This window comes from Peromyscus leucopus, chromosome 15, assembly GCF_004664715.2.
Source record: "Peromyscus leucopus breed LL Stock chromosome 15, UCI_PerLeu_2.1, whole genome shotgun sequence".
NCBI classification, from domain to species: domain Eukaryota; kingdom Metazoa; phylum Chordata; class Mammalia; order Rodentia; family Cricetidae; genus Peromyscus; species Peromyscus leucopus.
Genome location: NC_051076.1, coordinates 45328234 through 45348240, shown reverse-complemented (window position 1 = coordinate 45348240; position 20007 = coordinate 45328234). Strand labels below are relative to the sequence as shown.

The window sequence follows — 20007 nt, the reverse complement described above, 5'->3', positions numbered from 1 at the left end:
TCCTTCAATAAAAAACCGTCACATCAGATTCCCATATTATTACTGGCATTGTCAATATGATAATGTTGTTAATGATTTGAGTACATCTGACTATATGGGAATGTGGTTTTCAAATTTATAAAATGTTAAAATCAGGATATTTATATGTAAAACATTGGGATATACTTTACTATTACAATAACAAAAAATTTGACATACTTCAACTGTAAGTTCAGTAGGTCATGAAGCCTGCTGACTTTACAAAGAAGTCTAATTCTAGAAATGATTTAACTTATTAACTGAGAAAAAAAAAAAAGACTAACTGGATTTAACTCATTAATTCCAAAGAATAAACATATTTATTTCCTGAAGAGAAATACTATGCCTGACAAATCTCATGAATCATTTTACATAACGACAACATGCCAAACTCAACAATACTTTCTGCCTTCTTGGTAGGCATGGAATGTGTGTGTGTGTGTGTGTGTGTGTGTGTGTGTGTGTGTGTGTGTACACACATATACATACATAATTCCTTTGTTGTTTTGTTTGCTTGTGGCCTTTTTTTGGGAATTAAGGGAAGGTAGATATGTACAAGATTTTTAACAGCAAAATGTTTTATGTAAAATCAAGCCCACAATTTAAAGCTATAAAAATGGAATAAGACTGAGAACATTCCATCACGTAACAGGATTCTAATGAAGCTCTATTCAGAAAATACTTTGCTTCACAAACAACACTAGTTGATGATTAAGCAACCAGTGAGTGGTCACTACAATGGTAGGGACTAAGTCACCTATTAAGAACTATAACCGAAGTAGGAGGTTAAGTAGCTTTACTAATGCTTGTTTGCATAGAAACAAAATGTAACAGCACACAAAATACTTGGAAAGACCATTTGCTTAATTTTGACATACTATAATCTCATCTTTTAAATTTTGGCACAAATCTGGTTGTAGTTCACAAACTTTATTCATATAAAAATGCTTACTGCATTTCAGTATATGGCAATTTATAACTTCCAAGATACTCTTATGAACAGTTCCTAAAATAATATACAATCCCAAACACATCAGTGACCTGAAAGCATTATTAATTTATGCGTACTTACTAAAAAGATTTCTTTATACATTTAGTGTACATTTTCAATTTCTTCTCAGCTGTTCTGCCAACATGTTAGTGCAGAAACTATGTTAGGGACAATACATACTTCTAAACATGGCCAGGGATGTCAAAAAAAAAAAAAATCTATTTAAATTCTCCAAGTCAAGGTTGACCAATTCTCCATTTTACTATAAATTAATGAAAATCACCATATGAAAATTAAGCCCAATGGATAATGAAAATTCAGTCCAGTAATTCCAAAGTAAATGCAATTAAATTAAAATTTCATTTATTGTAAAAACAGCAGACACCAGCTTTTCAGTTGAAATTTCTATACTTTTATAATTTTCTCAACATTCTACATAAATTTAAATTATACAGAATAACAAATCTATTGACTTCTCTGTGTATGCATGTATGGACATTCATACACATGCTTTAATAAATTTCCCTGGAGTGGGGGACTAAAAATAAAACTTTTCTGGTTTAGTTATACTTTTGCATCTAACCAATTTCACAATTTATGGTTTGGAGTGTAACTCAGTGATAGAAGTGCTTGCTTAAAATGCACATAGCTCTGGGTTTATCCTCAAGCCAACAAACAAACAACAACAACAAACAAAAATCCACAAAATTTAAAGCCACTTTCTAAATGATTCTGACCAGCTTCAGTAACTACAGTATTAATAATACTGTAAGTTATTATAAAATGTTAAATAATTTTGCATAGCTCATCAGTGCAATAAATAATCTCTTCCCACTTTCCAAAAAACAAAACAAAACAAAACAAAACAAAAACACTGTCATCACTTTGTGTTAAGAAATCACAGAAATTTTTATTTAGGAAATGTTCCTTCAGTATTTATTAGATAAATTTTCATTTAGGTGAGAACTTTTACTTTTTTGTGTAGACTAACTCAAACTATGCTTTTCTTTTCATAGTTGAATTGTATCTTACTCTGCATAGCAAAGAAATTAGTAGTTCTTTGAACTTAAAGACTTGAGAATTTCCTCATTGTGAATTAGTTCTTCCTGTATAAACTGCTGTTCTTCTGCTGCTAAAGAACTTAGTAAAATAATAAGCAAACAGTAAACAAACCATAAGCTATGATACTAATTAATAATGAAATATATTAAACGTTGTTTAAATATTAAACAGCAAAATACTCCTTGTATATTAAATAAATAAGATTTGAATTTGTCATTTGGGGATATAGGCCAATATCACCAATGAGAGATGGTCTAGTGCAAAGAGTGGCCTCAAAACATGCATACAGACAGACAGACACACACACACACACAAAAAAAAAAAAAAAAAAACATACACAGATGAAGAGAAAAAAAGGAGGGAGGAAACACAACATTCAATACTGGTATCACTTCCAATAACACTTTAAATGGGTGAGTGTCACTACCCCCCCTCTTCCCTCCCCCCCCCCTCTCTCTCTCTCTCACACACACACACACACACACACACACACACACACACACACACAAATTATCTGGAAAACTTTTGAAATTTAGTAACAACTGGGTTTATCCAAGAAAATAAGAGTAAGGATTCAGATATATTTTTCAAATCTCTTCAAATGGTGAGCTTCTGATTAAAAACTACATATTTTTTTCTTACTGTTACTTAGAAGACTCCAGTAACAGAGAACCTTCCTTTACAAGTAAAGCTGGCAAGAATACCTCCAGTTAGCAACTTATAGGGAAACTGAACTTATTAATGTGTACTCATTTTCATTAAACTATCTACTTATTTCTTCTCATTGCTTATACTTCTTTATTCTCAAATTCTAAGACCAAATATGGTCAAAACTATTTTAAAGACTGAATCACTTATGCTGAAAATACATCATCCATTTACACATATAAATAACTACTGAATGCCTACATGTGCAAGGCACTGTTAGGTGCTGCTGCAGAACTGAGTCACAGGAGAATAATGAATGATTGGCTGAGCATAGTGGATTTTTATAATTTGCTTTTTCCCTTTATTTCTATAATTAATCACTATAAAATTTCATAAACTTACTTATGGGACCAAAATGTTGAGGTTAAAAAAAAAATCTAAAATGTTTGTGCATGTTTATGTGTAGGTAATTAAAGAAAGGAAACTATGATACAGAAGGCAGAAGAGTTCTTAGGAGAGGGTGAGGAAGAAAAAGAAAAAGAAATAGAATATATGTGATAGGAAAGCAAAAAGGGAAATGGAGGCAAGAGGAACGGGGAGGTCAGCAAGGATAGGAAAAGAACAAGTAAATGACATGTGTCCACCAAACTGCTAGCAGGAAACTCATTATGTTTCCACCTCAATTTTCTTTTTTAAAATCTTAAAAATAAAACAAGAAACCCCAGTGCACACAAATAATCTGATTTCAAGATACACGTAAAGCACAGTTCTAGATTTACTAAGTTACAGGTATACCCAGAAACCTTTGACTAAACACAAAGCAAATTTAAAATAGAAAAATAAACCATGTTCAAAGTAGATATTAATTTTAACCATACTCTGTTATCAAGTAAATTTCAGATAGTAAGAATAAATATCAAACATCTTTATGGAAAGGTAGTAGTTCATGTCCACTTTGCAGTAGTCCTAACAAGTAATTTTACATTAAAGTATTACAGGTTTGACTCACTGACTATTTCATTGTGGAGAAAGTTTATTCAATACATAATTTAAGAATTGATTTGTATGCTGAGAAATTCTCTGAACAAACTGAGTTTTCTTTTGCCATAAAGAAGAGGATGCAGGAGAATAGGAAATTGTGGGCAAAACCTACTAAAATTCAAAATGTACTAAAGTCATTTGAAACAATAGCTGCTTCTCTTCGGGAGAGCCCACTGAATTCCATCTGAATAAATATCTTTTGCATTTTTACTGATAATTGATTTTTGTAGTAAGTTAATAAAATAAATTAATACTTTTTTCTCATCTTTATGATAGCATTAAATTCTAAAGAGGCTAAGTATCCTCACCAGAACAGAAGAGCTAAATGTTTTACTGCACCCCCAAGTTCCCCAATTTGATAACCTAAGAGATAGTCACTGAAGAAAACAAGATACAAGGTGGGATGGTCAACAAGAGCTCTAATGGCAGAAAACGGTTTCAAGGAATAAATATTCCTTTTAAATAGTAAAAGGTAAAACCAGGACTCAAAGAGCATGGTCACTCATTGCAGCTTGGATGCAACACTCTGTCTAAAGTAGAGAAATAGTAAAATATTTTACTAAGTTAAAATATAGGTTTTATATTTTATACCACATTGAACACACACATAAAAATACCAGTGTTTTTATCTTGTTTCTGTTCAGACACGTAACCAAATGTGTTCTTTGGTGCCTGGGAATTTATCAATATTTAGAGATAATGGAAGATAAGAAGTCCCAAGTTGACATGTGTACAAATAGAAGACTCAAAATCCTATAGCATATAAGAATCAAAATCAAACTTAGAAGTTCAAGTTACACTGTAACTAGGCTGATACGTACTCAAGTCTCCGAAATCATACTTTAGCTTTCTAAGTAAGAGTCACTACAGCCTATTATACTTTAATCTTTGTTTCTTGAGATTTCTTTTCAAGTGGAAACATATCCCAGATAGAAATATATCACTTTAAGTTTAAAATCATCAAAGTCAACAAAGATAGTGTACATTCATTAAATGTATTCATTTACAAAAGAAATCTTGAAAAGGCTGAATTCAACCGAAACTGAAGACTTGTTCTTGATTTTTCATTATTCCTTTTTAAACATGAGTTAGTATAGACATAGTATACACACAGGCCAACTTTCAACTGATTTAATAGTTACTTCCCTTTGATAGGGTTTTGAAGTTCTAGAGTCTAAAATTTAAAACCATTCATGACAGTATTTTCCAGTAAAAGGAATCATAGAGCAATGAAAAATCAGAAGCAAGATGGCTTAGAGAGCCTAATAACTTCTAAATATACACACATTTATAACCTGTATTTATTTCTAAAGAAACAAATTTTTTTAAGTAATGCTAATTTAACCAATAGAGAAAAAGCTTCTATCAAAATATACAATTTCCATTACAGACTAGAAGGCTAATATTAAAAAAATAGTTGTAAGCCAAAAAAGTTTGCTTGTATGGATGGGAGGCAATGCCCCTTTGAAGCACACAGAATCAAACAAGGTCTTATAAAAGACTGCTCTGTGGCCTTCTTCATTTGCAAGTTCTTGATGAATTCATAAAGCTTGGGTTTCAGTCTGTAGATGAAGCTATATCCATGCTTCTTAAACCAAGTTTTCAGAAATGGAGGAATCAAGTGATTCAGAATCTCAAGTGGGATTTATGCTTTACCATGTACCTGGGGAAAAAAGAGAGTAATGGGTTATGATGACAATACAAATTTCAAAATTTTAACATGTAAAAAGGATTGACTTCTTTATTACAAAATCACTAAGGGACAAAATACTGCTTTTACTAAGCAACTAGAAACTGGATTTTGCAGCTTCTGAAAAAAAAATTTTTTTCATTAAATTCTATAACCTAAGAGCTTACTGGAAGTACATTTGTCTTTACACACTATCAGTTACAGCCATAGAGTTACCTCATGACTTTCAGAAAACTGACATAATCCAGTGAGAGACACCAAACAAGATATAGTTTTCAGGGAACACAACAAATAGCAACTGAGTCCATAGTATTAGTTATGATAATCCGCTGTTCTTTTATTTGTAAATTACAGAACAGCTGCTATTTTAAAGGACTTAACAACTCTATCCTAGTAATTACAATAAATGAAGAATGAAATTCCTTTTACAAGCGTTCAGGGTAAAGCCCGGGGTCACCTGACAGCAGGCTCCTAAGCAGATTGAAAATGAAGTGCAGAAGGTTTCCTAGTTCATGAGAGCAAGATCACAAAATCTTTGTCTTTGTCTTCTCACAACAGAGTCTAATGTGCCTTCTAATAGACTCTAAACGCTACATTTACATATTAAGTCAATAAATCAAAGTATTTCTCAATCATCAATTATGTTGGCATCAAATCAGATGATATTCAAAGCAAGGAATTACAAAATATAGCTTATAACTTTAAAGATTTTAAATTCTGATTTTAAAAAATTGCTAAAATAAAGTTATGTATGAGTATATTTTAGGATCACAATTACCTATCCAATGTTTCCCAGAAGCGTAAGAAAACTGGTCTATCCAAATGACGCTTATGGTAGCTGAGTTCTAACACTGTTACATCCCATTTTTGAACATTTGGATCTAGACGAACTTCATCATACTTGAGATGGAAGGCTTTAACTACATGGGGAACAGGAAGAAAGAAAACAGCATTCTTATTAAAAACTATAGCCAAAATTATGGAAACATTTTCTAGAAAGAAGTATACACACAAATACCAAAACAAACAAAAATTCCAATCTTTCTACTATTAACTAAAGCTATATTAACAATATATCCAGTGACCTGTGAAACAGCTGTTCTATGGTACCATCAGAAACACTCAAAGTCAATAGTGAGGGTTGATACAAGTTAGCAACTGGTGATTGAATAACAAATAAGGTAAGATAAAATTCTTAATTGAGTGAAGGATAGTTAAGAGAAAGACAACTCAAATATAGTATAAAAAGGGTAATACAAGATCACAGAGACATAAAAAAGTACCTTTCACAAGACATAAATTCAGAAAAAGACTACATAGGCAATAATGTTTCATTTAAAATTTAAAGAAAAACAAGCAATGAACAAAGTGACACGATGATCAAGATAATACTCGAAGGAATGGTTTAGTCTTAGAAATGAAAATGTCAAAGAAATGGAATATATAGAGTAACAAAGAGAAAGGACAAAGAATTAAGATCATAAACGTTCAGAGTGATATTGGTCTTGGAAGCCCATATCAGTCTAGAATTCACGTGATATGGAAATCCTTATAAACTATTTACTAGATAAAGGAAAGGAATTCTTCAGTTAAGTAGAAGAGACAGAGCCAGGACGACAAATATCTGTGAAGTCAGTAGGGAGTGAGAGCCAACAGGACTCAGTGCTGGCAGAGTTTTGTCAACATGACAGAAACTCAAGGAACCTCAACTGAGAAAAATCCATCCTACTGGCCTGGAACCAGGACTGTGGGAGCATCTTCTTGATTAGCGACTTATGTGGGAGGACCCAGTCCAGTGTGGTAATGCCATACCTAGGCAGGCTAAGCAAGCCACAAAAAAACAAGCCAACAAGCTTCCCTTCATGGTTCCTGCCTCTGGTCCAGCTCACTTTCTGCCCTGGTATCTCTCAATGATGGACATAGTATTTAAAAAATAAAAAATAAAATGCTTCTTATGAATTGTTAAAGCCTGTAATTTCTTTAAAAATTAATAATTTTTACTGTTATTTACTTTTGATCTAGACTTTTTAAACTAAAGTTGGTAGCATACTAAGAAAATAAGGTTCCCCTCATCAGTTAAAAGACAAAAAAATTATTTTATTTATTTATTTTGGTTTTGGGGACAGGGTTTCTTTGTGCAGCCCTGGCTGTCCTGCAACAGACAAAATATCTTTATTGCAGATATCAATAATGCAAAGCAAACATGCCAGCATATTACCATAAAATGTATGTGACTCAAAAAAAAAAAAAAGTTTTCTAAGGTTCTTCAAGTAAAAACAAAAGAAATTACATAGTTACACAATGAACGCAAATAAAAATCATATGCCTCAGAGTAACATACATCTTTAGGCAAAATTTATAAACTGCAAAAATTTTCAGCAGGGAACAAAAAGGTATCCTTGTGAAAAAACAGATACACTAATGGCATGCCATGATAGAGAAGATATTGCAGAGACTTTAAAAATGTAATAGTAACCAGCAAGAATCTGAAGAAACTATCATTAAAAAGTCTTTGGGGAATGGGGCTGGAGAGATGTCACAGTGGCTTCTGCTCTCCTGGAGGATCTGGGTTCTATTCCCAGTACCCACATGGCAACTCACAAATACCTGTAAATTCCAGCTGTAGGCAATTCAAGGCCCTCTTCTGGCCTCCGTGACAGAAAGCACACATATGGTGCACATACACAAATGCAGACAAACTCAAATATAGATAAGAAAAAATAATCTTTTTTAAAAATCTTGAGAGCTGAAGATTGAATGCTTGCCTTAGCATACAAAAGTCAAGGATTTAATCCAGAGCATTCCAACAGTGTGTGTGTGTGGGGGGGGGGGGGGGGACGACTGTTTTCAACAACAAATGTATATAACTACTCAGCTACTCAAACATAAAATATTAAGGTACAAATTAAAATTTATTATACTTTTGAAAGGATTTTATTTGGAATTTGGTATCTAATATCTTTGCTAAATTTGACTGCATCATAATTATGCAATATTACATTACTTTTCTACTTATAGTTCATGAAAATACTGCCCAAACTCCCAGGTTTCTCTTATGCTATATAAGTAATTAAATTCTTTGCTATATGCATTATGATGTGGAAAAGGGTGGGACTGTAAAAGCTGAGAAAAGCACTGTGATGGTTAATTTATCAACTTGAAACAAACTAGAATCACCTCAGTAGAGAGTCTGAATGAGGAATTTTCTACACTGGGTTGGCATCTAAGCACATCTATGGTGGACCTTCATTACTAAGTTAACTGATGTAGAATGAGCCAGTCCACTATGGGCAGCACCACAGGTCCTAAACTGTGTAAGAATAGAGAAATCCGCTGGAAGCACAAGTAAGCAAGCAAGCGAGCAAGAATGTATTCATTTCCCTCTGCTCTTTACTTGTAATGTGATATGGCTAGCTAAATAAAGGTTCTGCCTTGACCTCCTCACAATGATGAACTTAAGAAATTATAAGCTGACATAAACATATTTTTTACCTAAGCTGCTTTCTGTCAAGGTATTTTATTATAGGAACACCAATGAAACTAGGACAAGCACTAAGAGCGAAAAGACAATATAGGCCAAAGTTTCTGGTTTAGGCAAATCACAGAAAAAAAACTAAGCTACAGATAAAAAAGGTGAAGAGAGTACGTCAATTAATTGGTGTCAATTGGAATAGATTGTCATATTCCAAAGAACATTACCAAGTATTTACTGGGTAGTAAGACATACAGCAGTCCCTCAATGTTGAAATGTAAGAGACATAATTTTTATAAAGTGGGTAGAGGAAAAAAAACTGGAAATGTGAGTTGGACAGTGTGGCACATGCCTTTAGTCCCAGCACTAAGGAGGCAGAGGCAGGCGGATCTACATGAGTTTGAGGCCAACTTGGTCTACAAAATGAGTTCCAGGACAGCCAAAGCTATTACACAGAGAAACCCTATCTCAAAAAACAAAACAAAACAAAAAACTGAAAATGTGAGATTTCCTTAGAGGGTATTCAGAATTTAAAGAGGAACAATAATTTAAAATGTACAGCTGGCAGTCAGAAATAACTACCAAGAAATAAAACCAAAAAACCTTGAGATCAAATGAAGCCCAGTACTTAGACACAAGCATTTTAAAAAGTAAGAAACCAGTCAACACAGTAAAATTCTGATAGAAGGCCAAAACTATCTAAAACTGGGAGGTATAGAAAATCAATTTTAGTGAAAGAGCCAAGGTACAGTGGCTTGAGAACTGAGCGCCAAGTTTGTGGAGATAATTGTTCCACAAAGTAGTTACAAAAAAGAGGGTAGGAGACTAGGTTCATGGTTTGGTTTTGGGATTCATTTAAATATAGAAGGAGAACATTTCTAACCACTGCCAGAAAGGAGCCAGTATGAAAGCAACAATGAAGAGAAAGAATAGTATGTGGAATAAATTTATTGATTATTGCTAAATTCTCAACATCCTTATCTACCTTGGAAGAATAATCTCAATGATTGTAATAAACTTATTATATTCCTAATAAAATTTGGTCTTTTTATCTTGAAGATAACCTAATCACTTTTAAATGACAGCCAAGGCAAGATTTAAAGAAAAAAAGAAAAAAGAAAGAAACAGGTACTTGCATTCACTAACACATTTCCATTCTCTCTATATATTTAACTTTCTATGTGCCAACTCTATGCATTCCTCAGAAGTGGAATAAAGAGCTATCATAATAACGGCAATATTGTAATTTGTCTTTAAAAGTAGACTGAGATAAAATAAAAACAAATTAATAAAACTTTAATTTTAGGACAGAATGGTGTTACCAACAAAAATGGATTGCTAAAATATCTGGACTGAATAAAAGTACAATTTATATTCACAATAAGTTGTCCCTGATTAATTTTTAATTATTTTCACTAACATTAATATTTTAATTGGGTTGGCCAACTAAGTAATAGTTGGACTATCCCTTCCACCTAACAGACTAAATAATCTACTGTGTCAATTTCCACCAATGTATTCAACAAGAGAGATTTTTATCATATGAAGTCATTCACTCTCAGGACAGTTATAGAAAGTCTCCATGTATCTGGCACTCTTTTGTTGAGAATACAAAGGTGGAAGGAATGAATAAAGCAGAAAAGGGCTGCTCCTTCTGTGGTACCTGCATTCTCTTCCAATAAAGATAGAAAAATTTTAAGTTGCCAAGAAACAAACACTAGTAAGGATTCTCCAAAGAAAGAACACTTGAGCTAAGAGCACTGTATGAAGAAGAATGGCCAATCATACAATAACCATCCCAGATGAGGTAGCTGATAGATGTCCTGGACATTTCAAGTTAGTGCTGCTATACAGCAAAAGTCAACCTATCTAAAACTTAAGTTATAGCTTGATATATGCAGGTAGAGAAATATGAGTAGAAATCAATTTATACAATGTATATTATATGTAGCTAGTTGTTAATCTTATAAATATGTATAGGCATACTGAATTATTAATAATGTAAGAAACCTAAAATATTTGGCAATGTAACATTCAGGCAACACTCATATTTTTATATACAACCACATAAAAATATTAATGTACAAAAGGCTTTAAAAATACCTCACAGGTGGTTAAAGGTTAGTTTGTATGTTACTCAATGGCAATCCTTTCATACATTCTTATACAGGGTGACTTACATGTGCTCTTTCTCTTAAAAACTAGTTCTATACTGAATAAGCAGTAAACATATGGAGAGAGAATCTTACTTTTAGCAAATATGTCAACTGGTGATCCATCAGGTAGAAGCCATGGCCAACCTTTGAACTGCCAAGCAGGACCTTGAACAAAAACAGCTACAACCCGATCCCTACAAGCAGAAAGAAGGGAGTGGAAGAGAGAAGAATACCTCAAACTTGAGCTTTAACTATGCAAACTCTTAAAAAGAAGTTTCCTAATTATTCATGGGACAGTCGTCCCAGCAGTCCTCTTGGTGAGACAAACATAGTTGACATTTTACTATGTTGGTAGGATATAAACCTTAATGACCCTAGCCCCTACCAAAGTCTTAAGGACATGGCTGCAAACAATAGTTTGAGGTCATCTTTGTAATCCTTTTTTCTTCCCTTAAGTAAAGACTTACAGACTGGAATACAGATCGGTAGCTGATTTATTAATTGAACACACTGGTTTTAAAAGGAAGTTATTAGAAATTCAAATAAATATTAAATATTTAAATTTAATTAAAACACTAAATTATAGGAATTCCCCAGCCATTTTGTGAAACTTTCAAAGACTTACTTTCAAATCTTATGGTTCCTTAGGAAGAAATCTAAGTATAAGATCACCTCAACATTTCTAATTTATCAAGCTTTAGACAACTATTTTATTTACACTAAATGTTAGGTTTTTAAAGAAACTTGTTTTTTTTTCCAGCTATACAAACTAATTTTCCAAGAAAAAACAAATCTCTAGGTCTTCACATTTCATTATTTTGCACAATATTCAGTTAAAAATTCTATAAAAGTACTGCCATAAGCAGTTTAAGTATACAAGAGTCAGGAACAAAATAATGATGGTTACTTACCATGAATAACATTAACTTAAGTATTTACTAAGTGACAGTGTTGTTTTAAGCACACTATAAATTAATCATGTTAATACATTTCATCTTCAAAACACTCTGGTGAGGTGAATACTACTGTACCCCATTTTCAGATGAGGAGACAAATATATGGCTATGTTAAAGAACAGTCTACTAAACAGAAGGCAAAGAGAGAGAGGGAGGGAGGGACAGGGGAGAGAAGAAGGAAGGAGAATAATGATTAATCTCAGGCATTGGATGGGAAAGTTCCATTTAAGGACTGATATATCAAGAGATATAAATCACCTGCATATTACTACAGAAATAGGCTGCCCTTTAAAAGGTCTACAGAATGCCTAGGGATCTTCATACCACACAATAATAATCCCTGCCTTAGATAACAACTCTATACACTTAACAAAACAAAGCAGTTACTATGTTCAAGACCTACAGTAAACCAGGTATGGAATTAATGCCAATAATCAGTTTTCAGGAGGCTAAAGCAAAAGGAGTGCTGTGAGCTCCAGCTCAAACTAGAGTGAGGCCATTCTTCAACAGACAGACAGACACAGACACACAGACAGACACACAGACAGACACACAGACAGACACACAGACAGACAGACACACACACACACACACACACACACACACACACAATGACAACTAGCAAAGTCACTCAGAAAAACAGCAACCTGAAAATTCCTACTCTTCTCAAAGTTTCTGAGGCTAAAATTAAATCATAAATAAAAATATTTCCTTCTGTGGAATATATATCCCAAACTTTCAAAAACATCTTTAAAAGTACAGCACACTACTAAATAAATTAGATGTAACTTACACCATATAATAGTTATTACTATAATATGTATGTAATTGCATATATTTCTAGAATGTCAGTATTATTATATAGATCTTCCTATATGGATTAATAAATTTTCTAAGATAATTTCTATTTAGAACCTGTTATAAAGTATGATACCTATTTATATCGTTTAAAAAATGGGCAGGCAAGATAGCTCAGCAGGTGAATGCGCTTGCTACCAAACCTGACAACCTGGGTTTGATCCAGGACACACACAGTAGAGGAGAAAAACCAACTCCTACAAGCTGTCCTCTGACGTCTGCAATCATACCATGGCATACTCATACACACAAAATAAATATTTAAAAAAAAACTTTAAATGCAAACAAAACGTTAATGCAGAGAGAATGGGGGAGAAGGGAGAGAGTGGGGGAGGGAGGGAGAACCTTACCAATCTTGAGGCATAAGTTTCAGGGGCTGGTCTACTACTCTATAAGGTACTGTGACACTAATGGCGGTGCCCCCTGGCTGCATCTGATCTTTTCTTCTCTGTATTAGTGTTTCATTTTCTCGTTGACAACCTTGTTTCTTCTTTTCATCTGATGGGACAAACCTTTGAAAGAGTAGAGAAGAAGCACACAATATGATGAAACAAGAAAAATATATTTTCAAATACTTTTTGAAATGTTAATATTTTAAGCTAAAATGTTTGCCTTACATGTAGATCTTATGAGTTGGAAAGATACGCTCCTTTTTGTTTTGTTTTGATTTTGGTTTTTGAGACAGGGTTTCTGTGTAGGCTTGCCTATGCTGCAAATAGGCTGTGTAGAGCAGGCTGCCCTCAAACTCAGAGATCCGCCTCTACCTCTGTGTAGCTGGAAGTTTTCCTGTGTCCCAACCTGGCCCGTGGTCAGGACAAATCACTCCCACCTGGAGGTCCCGTAGCCGCTCAGACCCAAATAAATACACAGAGGCTTATATTATTTACAAATGATAAGGCCTAATGGCTCAGGCTTCTCGCTAGCTAGCTCTTACATCTTAAATTAACCCATTTCTATAAATCTACACTCTTCCACGTGGCTTACCAGTACTTTACAGCTTGCTTCTTCTGGCAGCTAGCAGCATCTCTCTGCTGTCTTTCTCCTTCCTCTCTCTAGTTAGAATATCAGGCAGTGGCAGCACACGCCATTAATCCTATCACTTAGTAGGTAGGATCTCTGTGTTCAAGGCCACACTGGAAAGAGCCAGTCTCCACTGGGAGACTCAACTTACTCCAAATTTCACAAGACACTTTTTAAAAAAACTTCTATACTTTTATATTTCAGAAAAATTAAGAGATTAAACTTCTGTGTTACTTTTAAGATTCTAAAGTAGGAATATCAGCATATATCAATAGTCTGTTCTAATAAACACCTTTAATACTATCATATAACAGTATTTATAAACTCTATGTGGTTCAATTTCTACTGTATCCTCCCCACAGAAGACATACTATAAAATAGCCTAACATTCTGAAGAGGTGCTACCACTCTAGAAACTGGTAGTGTTTTACAAGCTATAATGGTTAGCATGTTAGCTGTCAACTTGACTCAATTTAGAATGGTATGAAAACATTCCTTTGGGTGTGTCCTGTAGGGGAATTCAGAAAGGTTTAACTGAAGGAGGCAGTTCCACCTGGATTATAGACAACACTATTCCAAATGTTGAGGCATGTGGCTGAATAAAAGTAAAATAACACCAGCATTTATTTCTCTCTGCTTCCTGAATCAGATACAGTGTGACAACCTGTCTCACTCTCCTGCTGCCAGGGCTTTCCACAGGGGAGACTATATACACCCTACAACTGTAAGGCAAAAGGAACCCAAGTTGCTTCTGTCAAGCATTCTGTCAGAGCACTGAAAAAAGTACCGAATACTTAATTGGGTATAAACACTTGTAATTTTTAAAGTAAATATAATCCAAACATATGGTCCATTAGTCATGGCTTAGCCTCTCCAATGAGATCAATACAACCGCTGCACTTGCAGAGCAGTGCTTCCAAAGGCTAGGGAAGATGAAACGGTAAAGGGATAAGGGCTAAGAAAAAAGAGTTGGCTGTGGGGTTAAGGTTAGGGTTGGAATGCATTAAGTCCACACTAGGAAGGGCTCCTTGAAACTTTCTATAAAGTAATGCTAATTTTGTGGTCATGAAAGATTTTAGTGCTTGATAATAACAGCAGTACAGAAACTATCTGAGAGGACCTGATTTTATCTTTATTTTATATCTGCTAATCGTTTCCTCCTGTATAATTTTTGCTCATTTTTAATTAATCAAGCTTATACAGAAAATGCCAAATTTAAAGCAGCACTTTAAATAAAACATTTTTAAAATATTGTATATAATGTTGGAAACAATAAAGGAAAGTATTTAGTAAACATACACATGCAAATGGAGCATATTAAATGTCAGAATGCATCTACATGGTTGAGTCTGTGCTCTTGAACTCGTGTTTCAGACGCGCACAAATCTTAGCACCAAAACTAAGTTGGTTTTCTTGGCCTCAGTCTCTACCTAGCTGAGGTTAAATTGCTCACATTTTAAAATACCACATTTTTCTTTCTGAATTCTGAAATGTTATAAAAAAGTACTTCGATAATGAACTATAAAATAAAAACAAATGATATTACCCAATTAATAAAGTTATTACATACCTAATCCAACCTATTTCCTAACAAATAAGAGTTATGTAGCACCTGCATGTTTCTACACTGATTGCTTCAGTTTTATTAAAGTTTAGAACAACTCATATGATCCAGAAGTTTAAAAAATAACTAAGTTTTTCACATGTTCTAGTATTTTAATGTCTGCTTGTGTCAAGGTATGTTTTTATTTTAAGAACAGCAGAGTTCCTCTGTTAACAATAAGAAGAACAATAACTATTTCAAATACTTTCCTCCTTTGGTCAGTTGATAACATAAAGATAAATAAAATAATAAATAAATAAAATAATACCTAATTGGAAAAAAAAAAAAAAAACACTGCACTGAGTTTTAGTTAGACACTGCCATTCACTAGTTGGCTTTGGGGACCTAACCCCTTTCTGGGCTTAAATTCCTCACTTACTGTGTGGGCACTGTGGTGATATTTTGTTTGTGCTCTACCAAATAAACCTTGCCTGGAAATCAGAGTGTGGAGCTAGTCACTAGAGGCCCAGGCAGTGGTGGCACACACCTTTAATCCCAGCACTAGGGAGGAGGAAACAGGAAGTGATATGATTGGGTGGAGACAGGAGTTCAGCCCCTTTCAGGCTGAAGATTCAGTAGAAGTAAGAAGTCTCTCTAATGGCTGGGTCCTTTACTGATCTTTCAGCATTTACCCCAATATCTGGCTCCTGGTTTTTATTATTAAGACCAATTAGGATTTGTGCTACAGGGCACCATCATCTCAAAGTGGGCATAAGACATCCCACCCCTTAGGGTTTTACGCAGGACAATGGAATTGAAAGGGAAAAATCAGTAGCCATCTTGAGAGGCACTTCCCCCACCCCTCCTCCAAAGGCATTTACTGACCAGCAGTTTTAGAAGTGATCAGAAGTTGAACTTAAGGCTGGGACAATAAATCTATGTATGCTGGACTTGGCAAAACAAGATATGAGGAGTAATGGGCTCAACTGACCAGAAGTTGACCTTGGAGAAGAGTAGGACTGGAACAATAAATCTGAATGTATATATCCTGGGTTCAACAAAAGCAGGACATAGGGAGTAAAAAATTTATGTCTCTGTAGTTACCCTGAATCCTGTTAGCCATCAGTAACCTCATGCTTATAACCAGTAACTTCAAAGAACTACCTCACCCCTAACCCCCTCATCCAATCCCAAGCTGCATGTAAACCTTTCCTATATAAACCCCTTCAAGTGAGTGCTTGGGGCGTTCTCCTCCACCTGCTATGTTGGACTAGAATCAAGCTTGTTTGTTTTGCTATTAAAACCTCTGTGTGCTTGCATCGGGGGGAAAAAAAAAAAAACAGCAGAGTTCCTCTGTTAACAATAAGCAGCAGCTCTATTTCAAATACTTTCCTCCTTTGGGCAGTTGATAACATAAGGATAAACCTTATGACTGCTTTTGAAGTTCACTAGAAAGATTATATGCTACTTGTTCATCTTGCTGAAGGTCATCAAACCTAAGAGACACTAAGGTCTAGTATACAAACTCTATCAAAAATATTCACTGCCAACTAAACTCCAATACTTTAATGATACTGCACATAACTGAAAGCCACTATCCCTCTACTGGAATTGGCTACTTCTTCTAACCGACTACAATGCTTGATATTATGACAGAAAAATTTTCATTTATACCTCAAGAACAATAAGCAGAGCTTTACCTACAGTACAAGTTCTCTATAGAGATCATTTAGATCTTTAAAGTAATTATAACAACAAAAGTTTGCAATCTTCTCACAAAGTAGAATTCATTTTAATGTATTTTTGCACATATAACATTGGCATAAAATTTACACACAATTAAATATGAAAAAGTTTAAATTTATACCCAGAGCATGTTCATTAAAAAAAAAAAAGTGATATCCATTGACGCCTTGTGCACTTTCAATCAGTCAATTTTCATCACTCTTCTCTCAATAATCACTTTATATTCCCATCAGGATAAATTGGTCTTGCCTTATTCATATACATAAAGTCCTATAGGACATAATCCTTTGTAGCTGGCTTCTTCGATCAAGTGTTTCTAATATTCAACCATACTGTGGGAACACAATCAGTAGTTTGCTCTCTTTTACTACTGAGTGGTATTTTATCATTAGACTGCAGTACTGAAAATGATTTTGTTCTTGCTAATTGTGGGTGTACGGGTGTTATAGTTCATTTGAGATATTATAATAAAAACATGACAGACAAGGTGGCTTCTAAGACAACTTTTATTTCTAAAATTTCTAGAAGTTGAGGTCAAACATCAAGATGACAACAGACTTGAAACCTCAGGAGGAAGGAATTACTTAGTGTTTCAGCCTGCCACCTGCACTCTATGTCCTCACAGTGAAGAGAGCAAGAGAACTCTGAGGTTTTCACTGCAGCGGCATTAATCCTATTACCAAGGGCAGAGTTCTCATCTTAATTAGCCCCAGTCTTAGTTACTTTTCTAGTTGCTGTCACAAAATAAAAAAAGCTTGACAAATAAAACTTAAGGAAAGAAGAGTTTATTACATATCTCATAGTTCAGAGGTCCAGTCAGTCCCTCCCGGCTGGGAAGTGATGGCAGCAGGAGCTCGAGGGAGCTGGTCACATTGTAACTACAGTCAGGAAACAGAGAGCTACGAATGCCCCTCACAGTTCCCCTTCTTCATGTTATCCACTGTAGGACCCCAGCCCATGGAATAGTGAGTGCTGTCCAAAGTTCATTGGTTTTCCCATCTCAGCTAACCTATGCAGACAATCCCTTACAGCTATGTCCAGAGGTCTGTCTCCTAGGTGATTCTTGATTCTGTCAAGCTGACAATATCAACCAACACATCTCCCAAAGTCTCCTCTTTTTTATATCATCACATGAATGATAAATTTAGATATATAAAATTGATAGCAGAACAAACATTCAGTCCTCACCAGAAAGGTTCTAAGACATGGGTTAGTACAAATTAAGCTAGCACAGAAATTACATTAGTAATTTATGAACATGTATTTTCATTTCTTCTATATAAACACCTTGGAGTGGAATTTTTGAATCATGGAGTACATTTAACTTTTAATCCCAGCACTCGGGAGGCAGAGCCAGGCGGATCTTTGTGAGTTCGAGGCCAGCCTGGGCTACCAAGTGAGCTCCAGGAAAGGCGCAAAACTAAGCAGAGAAACCCTGTCTCGAAAAACCAAAAAAAAAAAAAAACTTTGTAAAAAAAGTTTTTAAGGATAGTTTTGCATATTCACAAAAAATTCCTGAGAACTAGATTTTAATTTTGCCATTTCCAATGAGTGTGAAGTACTATCTCCTCATGTATTTACTGGATATTGTATTCTTTATTGCAGTATCTCATCTTTTGCTTCTGAGTCTTTTTAATATCAGTATATAGGAGTTCCTTATACACTGTAGACATAAGTCTCTTCTTAGAAATGTTTAATGTGAAAAATAAAAATTGTGTCAGGGTTGCCACTAAGCCCTGACAACTCTAATTTGTCCATCACCAATTGTAGAATATATTCCAAAATTAAGTCATGACACATAAGTTTACATTAGTTCAATAAATATGCAATGATTTCCTCAATTAAACAAAGAGTATGACCAAAGTGCTACATATACAGTACTATTAGAACAAACAACAGTGTTTTATTCCTATGCCTCTCCTTGCCCAAGTAGTTTAGTTAACACAGCGGCACCTGGAGGGACAGTACATCAGACAGTTAAATATGAGAAAAAGTTTTATCTCCTAGTCTATCAAGCTTTAAATGTGTTCCTAAAAAAGGAATTAAAGTATTTAATAGTAAATCTAACTATGTTTATTTCACTAAGAATTTGTCCTATTTAGCCGGGCAGTGGTGGCTCAGGCTCTTAATCCCAACACTCGGGACGCAGAGCCAGGAGGATCTCTCTGAGTTCAAGGCCAGCCTTGGCTACAGAACGTGATCCAGGACAGGCACCAAATCTACACGGAGAAAGCCTGTCTCGAAAAAACCAAAAAGAAGAAAGAAAAAAAAAGAATTTGTCTTATTTAAAGTGGTATTACATTAATAATTTTACAATGGATTTTTTAAGATAGCAATTTATCTAATTTACAATCTCTCAACTGTCAGTCAGACATGATGTTTACATCAACTAGTGTGCTACTCTGAAGCATATCTGTGATTATTGGATAAAATGAAAAATCAACCTGAAAAAATTATTTAAATAGAACTATATTATTTCAGATTTATCATGGTGAATGCTGACTGTCAAATGAATAGATCTAGAATGACCTAAAAGACAAGCCACCCAGCAAGTTTGCTAGATTGGGTTATCTCCTACTGAACTTCAGGTTTCAACCAAACACAGCCCTGAGTTATCTGAGGGAGTCTCAAATGAGGAATTGCCTGATCAAACTGGCCTGCTGGCATGTCTGCTTGCTAACTGATGTAACAGGGTCCAGCCCACTGTGCCAATACAATATCTGGACAGTGGATTACGGACTATATAAAAAAATTGGCTGGTCAGAAGCCAGGGGGTGAGCCACTAACAGCATTCTTCCAGTCTCTA

The 20007-nt window shown here is 34.6% G+C and overlaps 1 protein-coding gene across 2 annotated transcripts in view; it reads right to left on the bottom strand.

Annotated features, from left to right (window-relative positions):
- Positions 1–890: 890 nt before the first annotated feature.
- Positions 891–20007, bottom strand: part of Cdc73 (cell division cycle 73) — a 112258-nt gene continuing 93141 nt past the window's right edge. Inside the window, exons 14-17 of one of the 2 annotated variants that reach the window (XM_028884611.2) lie at positions 13243–13404; positions 11172–11272; positions 6229–6370; positions 891–5423 (exon numbers count right to left, since the gene is read on the bottom strand). In XM_028884611.2, coding sequence (XP_028740444.1) covers positions 5387–5423; positions 6229–6370; positions 11172–11272; positions 13243–13404 — 442 coding nt within the window. In that variant the 3' untranslated portion in view covers positions 891–5386. The other variant, XM_037211342.1, reaches the window with a different exon arrangement.